General features: G+C 40.3%; 1 protein-coding gene across 2 annotated transcripts; it reads right to left on the bottom strand.

Annotated features, from left to right (window-relative positions):
* Positions 1–217: 217 nt before the first annotated feature.
* On the bottom strand, positions 218–12,477 carry tm9sf4 (transmembrane 9 superfamily protein member 4). 2 transcript variants are annotated; one of them, XR_013844962.1, is made up of 19 exons: positions 12,456–12,477; positions 9,769–9,879; positions 9,121–9,220; positions 8,795–8,951; positions 8,456–8,600; positions 7,453–7,576; positions 7,141–7,262; positions 6,841–6,952; positions 6,509–6,579; positions 6,238–6,370; positions 5,589–5,670; positions 5,379–5,454; positions 5,005–5,088; positions 4,427–4,602; positions 4,240–4,303; positions 3,994–4,113; positions 3,745–3,834; positions 1,458–2,880; positions 218–1,362 (listed from the first exon to the last, which is right to left on the bottom strand). XR_013844962.1 is itself a non-coding variant. In XM_080031479.1 (18 exons), exons 1-18 carry the CDS (start codon positions 12,471–12,473, stop codon positions 2,731–2,733), a joined length of 1,935 nt encoding a protein of 644 aa, XP_079887605.1. In that variant the 5' UTR covers positions 12,474–12,477; the 3' UTR covers positions 218–2,730. The 2 variants fall into 2 exon arrangements, 1 of the variants encoding a protein (XP_079887605.1); XM_080031479.1 differs by having other exon boundaries at positions 218–2,880.
* Between the last annotated feature and the right edge of the window lie 1,554 nt (positions 12,478–14,031).

Raw genomic sequence — 14,031 nt, 5'->3', positions numbered from 1 at the left:
TAAGTTGTGTCTGTCCCAGAAAGGGACCTAAGTTAGAACCACACACACACACACACTGGAGCCACTGCGGCTGAAAATAACCCAAGTGACATCACTAAGGTTATTTTCTACACCTGATAAGAAGACACCTGCAACTGAGTGCATTTGTGAAATGTCTACCCATTCAAGAATATTTCAAAAAACACAAGAAGCTGACATTTTTCATATTCAACTTTTTTATCCACTTTATTGTTTTGCCGGACATTCTGTAAAAGAAACAAAGAGAAAAAGTAACAGAAACAAGTTCCTTTGAAAGTCATCATGAGCTTCATGCTTTTGGCTAAAACGATGACAGGATCATTACAGAGCGCCACAAACAGCAAAACGCAACGAATACAAAGCCGTTTTCCTTTATTTACATTGTAAACTCCTCAGTCACACATACGCCGCCCATGACATCGGGCCTCTTTAAAAGTCTACCGGTTAAAAAAATCTCCCCTGGCATGTGCACGTCAACAGCAGGAGAGGAGCCTGTCTTCCCATAGGACAGCAGCCGAACGTCAGAGCCATAATACAGAGGGTGATGCGGTGGATAGATGATGTCTGAGTGCCTGAAGGAGGGGAACCACAGAGCACTGATAATATATGAGAAGTGTCTATGAACTGAGGGAAACCTCTAGGCTTTACTTGAGCAGTCAATCTCCTGCAGCAAGGGGAATAGAATAATTTCATATATTAGTGATGTGTTGGCTGGATTCTAATGTAGGAGGATGAGTCACTCAGGTAGTCCCTGGAGTCAGGGCTGACCGAGGGCCCCCTTTACATTCCGCACTCATAAATCCAGCGCTAAAAGCTGCTGGAGTGAAGCATTTGAATTGTGATGGTACAACTGTCCTGTCTTTAGAATCGGCTGGTGTTAGTCCACCTCAAACCATATTGTAGTTAGAATTGAACTCTCCTGTCTCCGTTATTTGGGAAATGTGCTCATTTGCTTTCCTGTAGTTAGAAGTATGCATAATATAAAGATCAATCCAGCAGCCGGTCAAGTTAGCTTAGCATTTGTTACGTTTGGACAGAGGCGAGCCGTTTCCAGACTGTGTCCAGTCTTTGAGTTAAGCTTAACTAACCAACTGATGGCTGTAGCTTCAAGTTAACAAAAAGTTAAGACAGTGGCGTCAATCCCATCTAACTTGGCAACACAATGTTAAACTCTGTCTGCCTATAAAGTCATGATGATTATGACGTCATTTGATTGATAAATATTGAGTAATTTAGCTACAGTTTAACACAGCTGTTAATAGAGCAACATTTTGACCTGCTTCCCTCAGTGTTCTACAAGAAAAAATTAAAAATAAATTTCATTTGCAGCCCCCAAAAAGTAATCTGAAAAAAAAAGCAGAAAAAAATATGTAATTTAGGAATGTGGACATCAGTCTTTACATCATCGACTGCACAGGTAAAATGAGAAATCCTCTTACATGTTAAAGCTCCGTCTCCCGCGGCTGTCATACCAAAATCTACCACCTGGTAGAAAAAAAAATGGTGATTCTCATTGGCTTGAAATAAAAATAAAAAATGTTTTTCATATTAAACACAAAAACATAACATACATTAGATTCAGGCTTTAAGAAATTACGCAACAATTTTCCTTTGAAATAACCTTCCAAGTTTGCACTTTCTTTCCATTACTGCAAAGTTCAGCAGGCATCCGGCGCTGCTAAGGCTACACTGACGGCACTTACAGAAAGTAAGTTTCTACTGGAAAAGCTTCCAAATACAAAGGTTACTCCTCCTCATCTCTGTTTTGACTGCAGCTTTACCCTGCAGTCAGCTGCTTCAGGTCGTGGGGTTCATAGTCCCATTCAGAAGTGTTCTCTTATGTTGAGAGCATCAGTACTTTGACATTAATGAGACCCAGTGTTTTGGAAGGAGAAGCTAATATTTTGATTACATTTGTGGTTAACACGGTCAAACCAGGACATGGACACTGGAGTTAAAAAAGAAAAGAAAAAACATTTAATTCAACTTTTCTTGTGTTACAATAAAGAACTTCCCAGCATAATTTTCATCCATATGAGTTCAACACAACAAAGTCAAACACCAGTTTAGACTGCCTGATCCTTCCCTGATCTCTAAAAAGTCTCTGATATGAAACCTAAAGCAACCTTTTTAAAAACAAGAGACCACGGGAAAGAGTACAGAAAAGACAGAATTTTATGTAAGCAAATCAGATGAAATATAGCTCCCCCCACAGAAGATGATTGAAAGAAATTAAAGTCTGAGATAAGTCCTGCGAGACCAAAAAGTAAAAAACCTGGATAAGTTAGACTCGCAACACAAATGACAAAGACATTGATACATAAATCATCGTTTTGTCAAGCTTTGGCCCACTGTGTTGTGTGCAAGGTGAAACAGCAGAAGACATCAACAACCGTCCCGTCAGAGGGTTTAGGGTTCCCTCTGGGTCTGTCCCGGAAAGAGGAGAGAGGGAGTGGGGGGGGGGGGAGGAGAGAGAGGGCAGAGAGAGAGAGCTGGTTTATAGCTCTACCTCCTTGCTGGTCTCCCCACCCCCCCGTGAGGCCAGTGGGTGGGGCTGTCGCGCCGTAAAAAGAAGCCCCTCTCCGTTCCCTCCACACACACAAGTCAGTGCTTGTTGGACATGAAGAATAAAAAATATATATACATTAAAAAAACTGAATGTGACAAAAAAAAATTAAAGGAAAAAAAAAAAAAAAAAAAAACAGCAGTGACTCAGTCGATCTTGACCGCGGCGTAGATTTTCCTGATGAACATGTAGGCTGCGTAGAAACCGATCGTGCCCGTCAGCAGCCAGAAGGACAGGACCATCAGGGCCGTGTAGCCAAAGTACAAGAGGGAGGGGATGAACTCCACTATGTCCAACTGGGGATGGACAGAGAAAAAGAGGGATCAGTTTGGATCCACAATGGAGAGGAAGTTTTTTATTTTATTTAAAGCTATAGTGCATAACTTTTTCAAATAAATGAATGAATGTTGCAGTTAACTTTCAAGCCATCACCAAATGAGTTGACACAAAACTCTCTCTGTATTTCTCAGCATGGCAGCATTTAAAAACTGGTGTCAACCCCCCCCACCGACACTGTCGCAGGAGCTCAGAAAAATCACAAGAAGTGCATAAGAAATGTTTCAGGTGTTGATTCTACTGCAAAAAAAAAAAAACTTGTACAGCAGAAGGAATAAAATCCATGTGCGATCACCTAAGGCTTACCTCAAGGCTACCGGTAGATGCGCATACAGAGTTGAAATTACTCAGAATTTCTCATGGGGGGGGGGGGGGGTGGGGGTTACAGAAGTTATGCACTATAGCTTTAACATGAGAAGCATCACTCCACAATTCCACAAAAGTCATCTCATAAACAGTGTCTTGTGGCTTCATAAAATAGATGATCCTTGCGATTAGGCAAACATGGTTCATGTTAATGTGACAGCATTTGGTTCAGACAGTTGTGTGGTGTTGTAAGCATTACGGATCAGAAGTCTGTCGTGACTTATGCGGGTACTTATTCAGACACGAGACTGAAATATAAATGTCACATTTACGGAGCGAGGTGCATGTCTGGAAAAGGACTCCCAAGGTGAGTCAAGCTTCAAAAACACTCACATTTCCCATCATGCAACTTGAAAGCGGCTTTTGTAAAAAAAAAAAAAACCTCTCTGCATGTTCAATGTTTCTAATGCCAACCATCAGAGATACTAATGATCTCATCAGATATCAGTGACGTTTACCTTGTTGACAAAGTAGAAGACGGCGTAAATGAGGACGTAGAACGCTGAGCCTCCTGAAACCAGGAATGTTCTCCACCACCACCGGTAGTCCTGATGAGTGAGGAGAAAACACAAAGCACAGCCAACTTTGTATCAGCATAAAACGTGTGACATATCTTCCATTTTTTTATTCAAATTGGTGAATTGTACCGAAAGACGGTGAGTTTCAAGCACTAATGTGTATTCACACCTAACGTGAATGCCCCTTACCTCTGCACAAAGCTGGAAATACACCATTACAATGCTGATCTGCGAGCAGGAGACCACCAAGATGATGAAGACCAAAAACAGGAATCCGAAGAGGTAATAGAACTGATTCTCCCAGATGGCCTGTAGATGCACACACACACACACACACACATTACTGTGTTTCAGCAATAAGCCTTAGACTTCACAGCAGAAAAAGAATACAAACATACCAGATATACACATATAACGCAGAGCAGTCATACTCACACTAAAAATGAAGAAGAGCTCGATGAACATGGCACCAAATGGAAGTATCCCAGCCATCAGGATTCTAGTGGAGAGGAAAGGGGAACATTTTATAGCCTTAACTCAAATGTTCACACCTTACAATAACGTAACCCCCTGGGTGGTTTAAGAGACCGAGCAAGCTGCAAGAGGTTGATTTACCACTCACCCAACAAACTTCTTCATGTACCAGCGCTGCTCTGGGACCTGCCGTGGGATCTGGTTGGTGCGCACAGGGTTATCATAGGGCTGTTTACGGAAGCCAAAGTAGTAGCCCAGGTAGACCAAAGGCATAGAGATACCGAACCACATACACAGCAGCGCCAGCATTGTGGTGAAGGGAACCTGGAGTAGTGAGAGAAGAGATCAAAGAGATCAAGAAAGATGTGCTAACAATCCATGTGAGTGCACACCTGCGTTCTCTGAATTGGTAATCAGTCAGAAAATAGTTGGTTTGTCATAGCAGACCAAGGGAAGTTTTATTGCGTAACATTTTATTATTACAAGGAAGATGACTGATGAATGAGTCTTTTCAAACATTAACCATGGCTCCAAAGCTCCCTACTGTCGACATTCAACGTCATGTTGTCTTAACAGCGGGCGTTATCGAGAAATTATTGCCCCGTAGAATGCTGTGATTGGCCAATCAGGACACAGCATTTATCAGTGCCGTGTAATAAAATAAAGTAATAATCCTCCCCTCTGGTTTGCTTTGAATGTTTACATTTTAGATAGTGAGATACTCACCGCCCCAGAGGAGTGCTCTCCCCAGATGAAACAGTTGAGGATGAAGCAGATTCCAAAAACCACTGCAGGATACAAAGTTGCCGTCTACAAGGAGATGAAACAAACACAACTTCAGCAACACCAACGTCTTCATTTGCAGAGAAAGTTGGTGGCCTTGCCTCCAAACTAACATTTCCCATCTGAGACAATGTTGCCATGTGCCCAATCTATTCTGAACTAATGTATCTATGTTGTGAAAGTAAGCATAACGCACTATGTGGACCCAACAGCCTATTTTCTCTCTTTTTCAATCTGAACAGCGTTGAAAATTAAATAAATGTATTAACTCAGAAGCAATGAAAGGCAATCTCTTCCACAACTTAGAATTGACTTACACAAAAAGCTCCTTTCCTCCACCGGTGGCCCTTCAGTGTGCGGTACAGTCTGCCGGCAAAGTATCCACCAAATACACTGGAGGAAAAAAAGCAGTGGGGAAAGTCAAGGAACAGCACTGCTACTAGCATTTCCTTCATTCTAGACATGTTTGGGAATGTTTTTCCTCTATGGAGGATCAGAGGGGATGAATATATGAATATGGCTCTTACCCCATGAACATGAAGAGGAAGCAAGAAGTGGTCATTAGGGCTCCTCTACTGGACGGAGACAACATGCCCAACATGGCCACGACTACAAGACACACAGGAACACGTGGGTGGTTAGAACATTTTCTGACAATCATGCAATGTGTTACATGAAATAAAATCGTACAGTCTTTACCAGTCCGAAGCAACCTAATTAAATAAATCCTGCCGAAGACTTGCTGGGGGGTTAGTTGAGATGACAAACAATTTCTTGGCTGGGCAAGTAAGTGAATTCTTGGAGTCTACTCTGGTTGCCCAGTAATCTCATTGAAACCATGAATGACTTGAGGAAGTCTACCCGCAGAGAGATAGTGATGGCAAAATTCATTCAAGTTTTAACAATTAACTACCACACATTATTTTGGACATTCACTCACAACAACTCAAGTCTAATCTTCAAACTATCTTCAGCTATTAAAGTGGTTTAGATGTTGAAAGCAATCCAGTATATTTACTTGCTTGTAAATATTTAGATGGCCATCGGATGTCCACGCTGCAGATAAATTTGACTGACTGCATTTTGCTTCTAATTTGAAGGAGCCCTGCACCATTACAATGTCACCTCATAGTTTATGCCATATGAATGAATGTTAAGAAAGTAACACTAACTCACAGATGACAATGAGGACCATGCAGAAGAGCTGGATGCCCGAGCCCAGCAGCGAGCTGAGGATCAAGGGATACTGAGGGGGCCTGAAGACGTCACCGTGGACATTCTTCCAGCCCGACTCCTCCATGGTGTCCTCCTGGTTAGGGAAGGAGAAAGATGTGATCAATATCCAGGAATATACTGATTTAGTTCACAATGCCACTAAAACCTGTTACACTCCAATTGCTCCAATTTTCCTGACAAAACATTATGATGTAATGTATTTCCTCCTTACTATGTCATCCTCTCTGTTGTAGTTAGCAATGTCCTTCCTCAAGGTCCTGATGATGATCATACTCAGAATACCTGAGAGAGAAGAGCAAACCGGTAGGATATCAGTCAATGAGAAAGACTCAACAATTCCTTACATTTGTATAAGACATGATAAATAAATTGAATAGATTTACACCACGTCCACAAGCTTTCCCAGAGAATCAAGAGAAGTGTCAATCTTACACTTTTAGACATAACATGTGCATTGCCATGTGCAGATTTGCCATGGGCCCAATACATTGTATTAAGATAAATGCTTGAGCTGAGCAGAATGTGTCAAAAATGAAGACGTACCAGACAGGAAGAAGACGACTACCACAGAGTTGACGATAGAGAACCAGTGAATCTGGACATCGCTCATGGTCAGGTAGGTGTCCCATCGAGACGCCCACTTCACCTCGCTCTCCTGCACAGAAGAGACAGTCCTCTACATTTAAAAGTGTTTTCTTTGACCACCTTATTAGTCAACTATATACATCTCCAAACTGCATTCTGGGTATTAGGACAGTCACACATTTTCTATTGTTTTTGACTTGATAGCACTGTAGCACCCTTGATTTAAATGAATTTTTCCAAATGTTTTGAGTCACTGACCTCCCAACGGATAGAGTAGGTGAAGAGGACCTCGTTCTCCTTGGCCGGGTCGATCTCTTGGGGGACAGAGCCACTGGCCTCCGGCAAGGTGCAAGTCTTGTCACTTTCCACAGGCTTGAGATCTGAGAATAAATGAATACAGTCTTACAGAAAGCAAGTGAATATATATATAACTTTACTGGCCACTTTGAAGGCGACATTTTGTGACTTCCTTCTCCTTAAATAGTTTGGAGTCACCACAGGTCAGAAAACATTACGCAACATTCAAGCCCTTAAAAAAAAAAAAAAAAAAAAAAAAACGTTGACACCTACCGTCTACTTTTACACTTTGTGGTATGACCTCAAATCGTACCACCCTGTAGTTGTGAACTTCCCCCTCCTCCAGTTTCTCCCTGTGGAAGTACAGGATGAAGGACAGGTGGTTGTGTAGATAGAACTGTGAGGGAGAAAAAGAGAAGGGGTCCAAGACATAAAGTTAGTGCCCTTCAATAAGCAGACCCACCACTATAGTTCTGTACATCTTCCCAAAAAGCTGACTTCTGCTGTATTTCTAGTTCTGCTGGTGTCATGTCACATGCACACATCTGTTTCCAGAATTTCGACATCGAACTTCAAAGTTACTCTCCATAGATTATTAATTGTAATTATTAAGTTAGAACTGCCCACATTGTGATCAGTCGACGACCACTCTTCCTACCGAGTCAAAGCTAAAAGTGTTTACAGGTACTTTTTATTTGGACCCTGATAACGACCCTTTGACACGGACCGTTTCCAAAAAAGGACAAACACAAAGACAAGACATTCTACATGTATTGAGGTATTGGCTGCATTTTCCAGATGTTTCTGGACATGTGATAAACCCATGTACTGGGATAAATAGTTTCAAATGTTTGTCTGTAATATGAAATATTTCAAGTCAATAAAATGTTGCTAAATAAGCAAATACAAACGTGAAAGTTTGACCAGTGGCCTGTCAACATAAGGAAAACAACTCCATAAAAGTTTTTTAAAAGATTATAAATTAAATATTTTCAAAACCTAATTGCTGCACAAAAATGTGACATCCCCTTTTCCCATCAGAGTCCAACCACAGACTAAAAAAATACAATCTTCCATGTGACAAAACCCAAACCAATTAAACTCTGTGTTAATGAAGGATACCGTAAGAAGCTGTAATAAATAAAGGCAACCAATACAAGTGCATACAAAGCCACCTATAACTAAAGTGTTTTGACCATGTGTATAACTGCACCTCCACCTTCTCTCCACCTCTAAACTATGTATCAGGACGGGGATATAACTGTGCAATATGTACCTTATTGTTGTCCACAAAGCCCAGTCTGTAGCCATGTTCAAACTGGACATCTTTGGCCATGTCCTTCTTCTGCTCCTCCTCCACTCCTGCCTCTCGGTTGGGGTAAAACTCTAACCTGGTGGCAACTGGCAGGTTGTCTGCAATACTGAACCACACAGGGAGGTGTTACATTACTTTCGGTTTTGCATATCAAACCAGGTCATGGTAGAGATTTGATTGACAATTACTTATTTTCTAACTACATTATGAAAAAAAGGTCTGGATTTACTTTGAAAATGACTTAAAATAAAGTAATGCATGCTATTCCTCTGTTGGTGACAGGAAGAAGGGGATACTCACAGGTGAACATAATACTCCTCCTGGATTCGCTCAGCGACCAGCTTGCTCTCTTCTAGGCTGAGGCTTTTCTTGCTGCATACCATCTCACATTTCTTGTCCTTGTTCATATCCACATTGTAGCCGGTATTTACAATACGGTCCCCACGCAAAACCTCACCTATATGAAGGAATTAGAAAAGAACAAACTTAAATATACAAATAAATACATAAACAAATATTGAAATAGCTCAATGCAAATAGCCTTTTCTGAATAGGATGAAGTGAAATGAAAAATACATTTAGAGTCCCAGACGTCATATCACACGTGTCAGCAGCAGTCCACTTACCCAGGTTCTCTCCCTTGTAGAAAACAGACTCTGGCTTACAGAAAGGCAGGGAATAGTATTCATATGGAAGCTGGGTACGGGAGCTGGTCAGCTTCACTGCCTGAAAAATAAAACCGATTAAGTCACCATGAAGTGAGTCCTACACCCATAAACAAAGTCAGTTATTATAGGTTTCACCCAGACAGTTTGTAGGCGTAAGTCTCTAGGATGCGTTCCCCCTTAACCTGTGTTTTTATTCCGTTCAGTTTGAACGCTTTGAATCAGTGCAGGTTTTTTTCCCTGGTAAATTTAGAGTCAAATGGGGCTTAAAACAGAGGTGTGATGTGTGCTACTTCTTTGGCCGATCCTTAGTCAAAAGTGGGTAAAATGTTGCTGTTGGTCTGGAGAAAATTGAGTTCCCTGCATGGGTCCATCTATAATGCCAGATGAGTCAGTAAGTGAGTGAATATGTTTCCTGTTAATACGTATATTTTCCTTGGTTGGTTTGTAATTAGTAGTATGGAGCAAATGAACCAAACTCCAGGTGGGAAAGGGTCCTACTAACATCCATGTTTTTGGTGTGGAAGGCAGACATGCATCGATAAGGACAGATGAGAAGAGAGGCCTCAATCGGTTCAAACCCAGGACCTAAGGAGATTAAGTTTTTACCTTAATATCTACTGCGTCACCCTCGTGGAAGTCCCGGGGAGCGACTCCGGGAACATAGAAGGGCCAGGCCACGGGCAACAACGACAATAGTAGCAAGGCCCACCACGCCTCCTGCAACACAATCACAAACACCATGCAATGTGTGAAGTTCAGGAGACTTCATAATGAACAATTTTGTTTGAGTGTATGCAAGTTAAAAAAATAGAACTCAATGAACTTGTTTCACTGTGCCACATAAAATACCTAAGACTGATACTGTGCGTTAGTTACAAAGGAGCAGGCTGAGCTACGGGGGCTGCTGTGCACTGATAGCAGAATGTGGGCCTGCAGGCTAAACACGCCTCAAACTACCTTTTAACAGTCCCATTTCCTGATTTAATGTTTGCACACTAAACAGGTCAGAGCTTATGTGTAACAGGTTTACCCCTCTCCTGAACAGTGTGTGTCTTTTTGTGTTAGACCTAAAAGCGCCTCTTAGTGCTTAAGATAAAAAAAGAAAAAGAAAAAAAAAAATCAATAACTCTCCAAGTTGAAACAAAAACAAAATCACGACATTTTCATATTGGGATTCACTTTTCCCAGCAAAATTGATTGAATCATTGGTACTATATTAGTCAAGTAGTGGAATGGGTCCCTTCAAGGCCACATCCCAATAAAACGAATAGATTTAAAAAGTAACGATCAGGGGAGGAGAAGTGCATCTTCCCCAGAGGAGATTATGGTAAATTGTAATGGAACGACTATGGCACAGCTTGGAGCAGACAGTCATGCCGATGAGAACAAGTTATACAGGTCACGGTCTGTGGGTTACAAAGCTGGGATGAGAGACACTGTGCATACAGCTGTTGCCAGGGCGATTCAGCTTCAAATGACATCTTCTATGCTAGTGTTAGCTAGAGGGGGTGTGGGAAACAAGAGTCGTCCACATTTCTTCTGAGAAACTGGCTGGTGCAGAACGAACTCAAGAGATTTATTTTTTAGGCAAGACAACAATCCCAAACATAGCGTCATGGCAACAGAATGTTAATGTCCTAAAGTGGCTGAATAATAGCACACACTCAAAAGGTAGATTTACACCAGAGCACTATTTTCGGTTCCGATCCCTGTATTTTGATATCAATACAATGCCAATAGGAGAGCTCTTTTTGTTTATTATTATTATTGGTGGTGGTGCTATAGTTGGTATTATGTGTAATGTTACATGATGCTTTAGTAAACCACACAGCACTTTTTATTAAAAAGTAGAAAAATATTTGAAAAAATGCATTCAATTAAAATCTATTCCAAACCCCTTATTTTTTTACTGTTTAGAACTGTTTCCTCGCAAGAAGAGTTCAACAGCATAACGGCAAATCCACAATGGCTGAACAGGACAAATCAAGTAGCCCTACTGTATGTTAATGCAGCAGCAGCAACCTACAGAAACAATCAACAGCATCATTGATCCAAGAGAATGTGATGAAAAGAGACCTGGATTACCCTGATGATACAGACTATGGATAGATTGATTGGTGATCTAATCAGTCCCAGCTCTAATCCACGGTTTAAACAGACAGCATCTATCCGGCACTTTGATCCACACCGCTTTACAGTTTACTTCTCATTCCCAGTTTCACACCCAAGTGTCATATTCAAGGACACTTCTGAAATGGAACAGGATGGGCTGGGTATAGACACCTCCCTCCCCTCTCCTCTCCTCCCATACAGCTGTCCTAATGTGTGGCAAAATCAGAACTGATGCTTTCTCAGTATTCAAACTGGACTGGACAGAGTTTAAAAGTTAGGGTGGGGATGTATGGTGTGTCTTGCAACAAACTGCAGTGTCCCAATGGGAAAAACTGATAGAGCCCTGCATACTAATAATAAGGCTGTAGTTTCTGCTAAGGCTGTCCCGTACTACCATCTAACTCGAGCGGGCGGGTATATCGATTCACTCTAATCACTTTCTCTCTGAAGTAAGTGGTTACAATTTGACATTAAACTGTCCGTATGTATTGTTCACAGTCAAAAAGCCAAAGTATGATTGAGCGATTTAAAACTCGAAAACAATACCTGATGAACACCTCTAGGATCACGTGTATTGTATAGGCATTGTGAGCTTTGTCATATAGGAAGTTAGCATGTGTGGCTGCTGACTTTAACGATATTTAAGTCAGACAGCACCAGCGCCGTTGAATATCATAGAAAGTCTTCGTTTACATTATATATGTCTCGTGTAGCTACTATGCGGTGGTATATTGACCTCTTTCAGGACCGTGAAGTCCACTTACAACAACCTCAAACTGACGCTGCCTGACAGGGATGCTAACAGCTAACGTTGAACCAAAGTTGGGCTAGCTGATTTCCTCTGGCTGAACAGCAAATGACAGTCTACGTGGCTTGTTTATGCTCTGTCAGTACAGTTACATATCCCGGAAAATGTATAAAAACACGTTTTATCCACAGCTCACTGGCAGTCAAGCTAGGTAACGATAGCTAGCTAACTCAGGCAGTTAGCAAAATCGTCACATCGACACTCAAACAGCAGCGAACTCCACTCAATCTGCACCGACTCCACGTTAAAATGATGTTTATCTGCTACGGGAGACGTCCGCTCTGCAAACAGTACAACTCTGTGTCTGGGTTATCTAAGGACATAGTAAGAGCTATGTGTAGTTTGAGGAAAAAGAGTTCGCTTTTCCACTTACCATAGCCGCGGCCGCCATTTTGAATACGTGTCATTAGTGACGTTGCGGAAGTACTGTGGTTTTTGAATCATTAATTTCTTCATTTATTTGACACACCCTTAAATATAGCCTATACAACTTTCCCGTGGGGTCAATACTGAAACAACCAGTAATATAAATAAGTCTATATTAGTTTCTCCCCATCTTCCTTTGAAATAATGTTAGGCAGCCTACTTGTTTTTTTATTACTAGGCTATAACACACATTATTTTGTATGAGCAGGTGCACCATCATTATTACAAATGCTAAAAAAAACAATAAACTTAATGCATATAAACATTATATAGCCTAGTGCTGCTGTTGTATGAATACACTTTTTGCCAGATTCTATTTTCCAAAACTATTTATTTGAAAATTGCATTCTAACAAAAAATGTGAAAGGTTTGATAGAAGAAAGCACAAAAACAATCTTAACGTCACCTCTCTGTGTTCTAGCCTATAGCTTACAAACTTCTCTAGACATCGTTCCTTACAGTTCTCTAAACGGATAAAACCAAATCATGAAGTGAAAAAATGAGGACATCTCAAACACTTAAGAATATTCCCTTTTTTAACTTACAAGATACTGGGTCTACACATCACTTCTCCAACAATATCAGACAGACTTTATCCAAACAGTGTTCGAAAACAATTATTCATGTGTCCTTCGATAACCAAAAATAAAATAAAAAATAAATTGCTTCTGGAAAGATTGTTACATTCAAAATACACCAATGCTCAAAGCAGCACTATTTTCAGCAATAATTTATTTTTCCACACATATCAAAGATATCTTTTTTTCTTCATTTACCTCTAAAAATCTATAAGAAAATCTAATGGAAAAACACAGGATCAACAAGCATTATAAATTAAAATGTCTTCAGATTATAATTCCTAAATAACTGTATTTATTCATGTACAGTATATCAGTTTATAACTAGAAAATGCATTTCCTGCTGAAAATGCGTGTGAATGCTGAAACAGCTTACGCTAAACTGGATAGCTGAGTATGAAGATTTGAAAATGTCTATAAAGGTTTATAAAGTTGTTGAAGTTTATAAAGGTCATAATTGTGTAAAATAAGTTTAAAAGGAGTTGAAAAGTTGAATATATAGAGGTTTGAATAACATTTCTTGCTGAAATTATGAAGAAGTTGAAAGACATGGATAAAAATCTTAAAACTATGAAATAGTAATTGAATAGACTTGGAGCTAAACTACCTTGATGGCTTGAATGTATATGAATCAGCTAAAGGAGTATGAAGATGTGGAAAAGTAAGAAACAGTCTTAAGTATGAACAGTAGTGAATTGTTTAACTCTTATAGGAATGATGTTGAATATTTAAAAATGTCTAGATAAAATTATTACTGAAAGACATGAAAAAAAAAATGATGTGTGAAATAGGCCTTCAAAGAGCAGAGTGTTTGCCCCATTTCAACTGTGCCTCTCCGAACTGTCTAATAAAGCGGAAAAAAGAAAAAAATAATCAAGAAAAAAAGTTAAATTGCCCTTTAATGGGCAGAGTGAGTCAGCAAGGTGAGTGTATGTCTTATTGAGG

Source organism: Ammodytes marinus (genome assembly GCF_949987685.1).
Source record: "Ammodytes marinus genome assembly, chromosome: 7".
NCBI lineage: Eukaryota > Metazoa > Chordata > Actinopteri > Uranoscopiformes > Ammodytidae > Ammodytes > Ammodytes marinus.
This window is presented reverse-complemented; position numbering and strand designations above follow the sequence as displayed.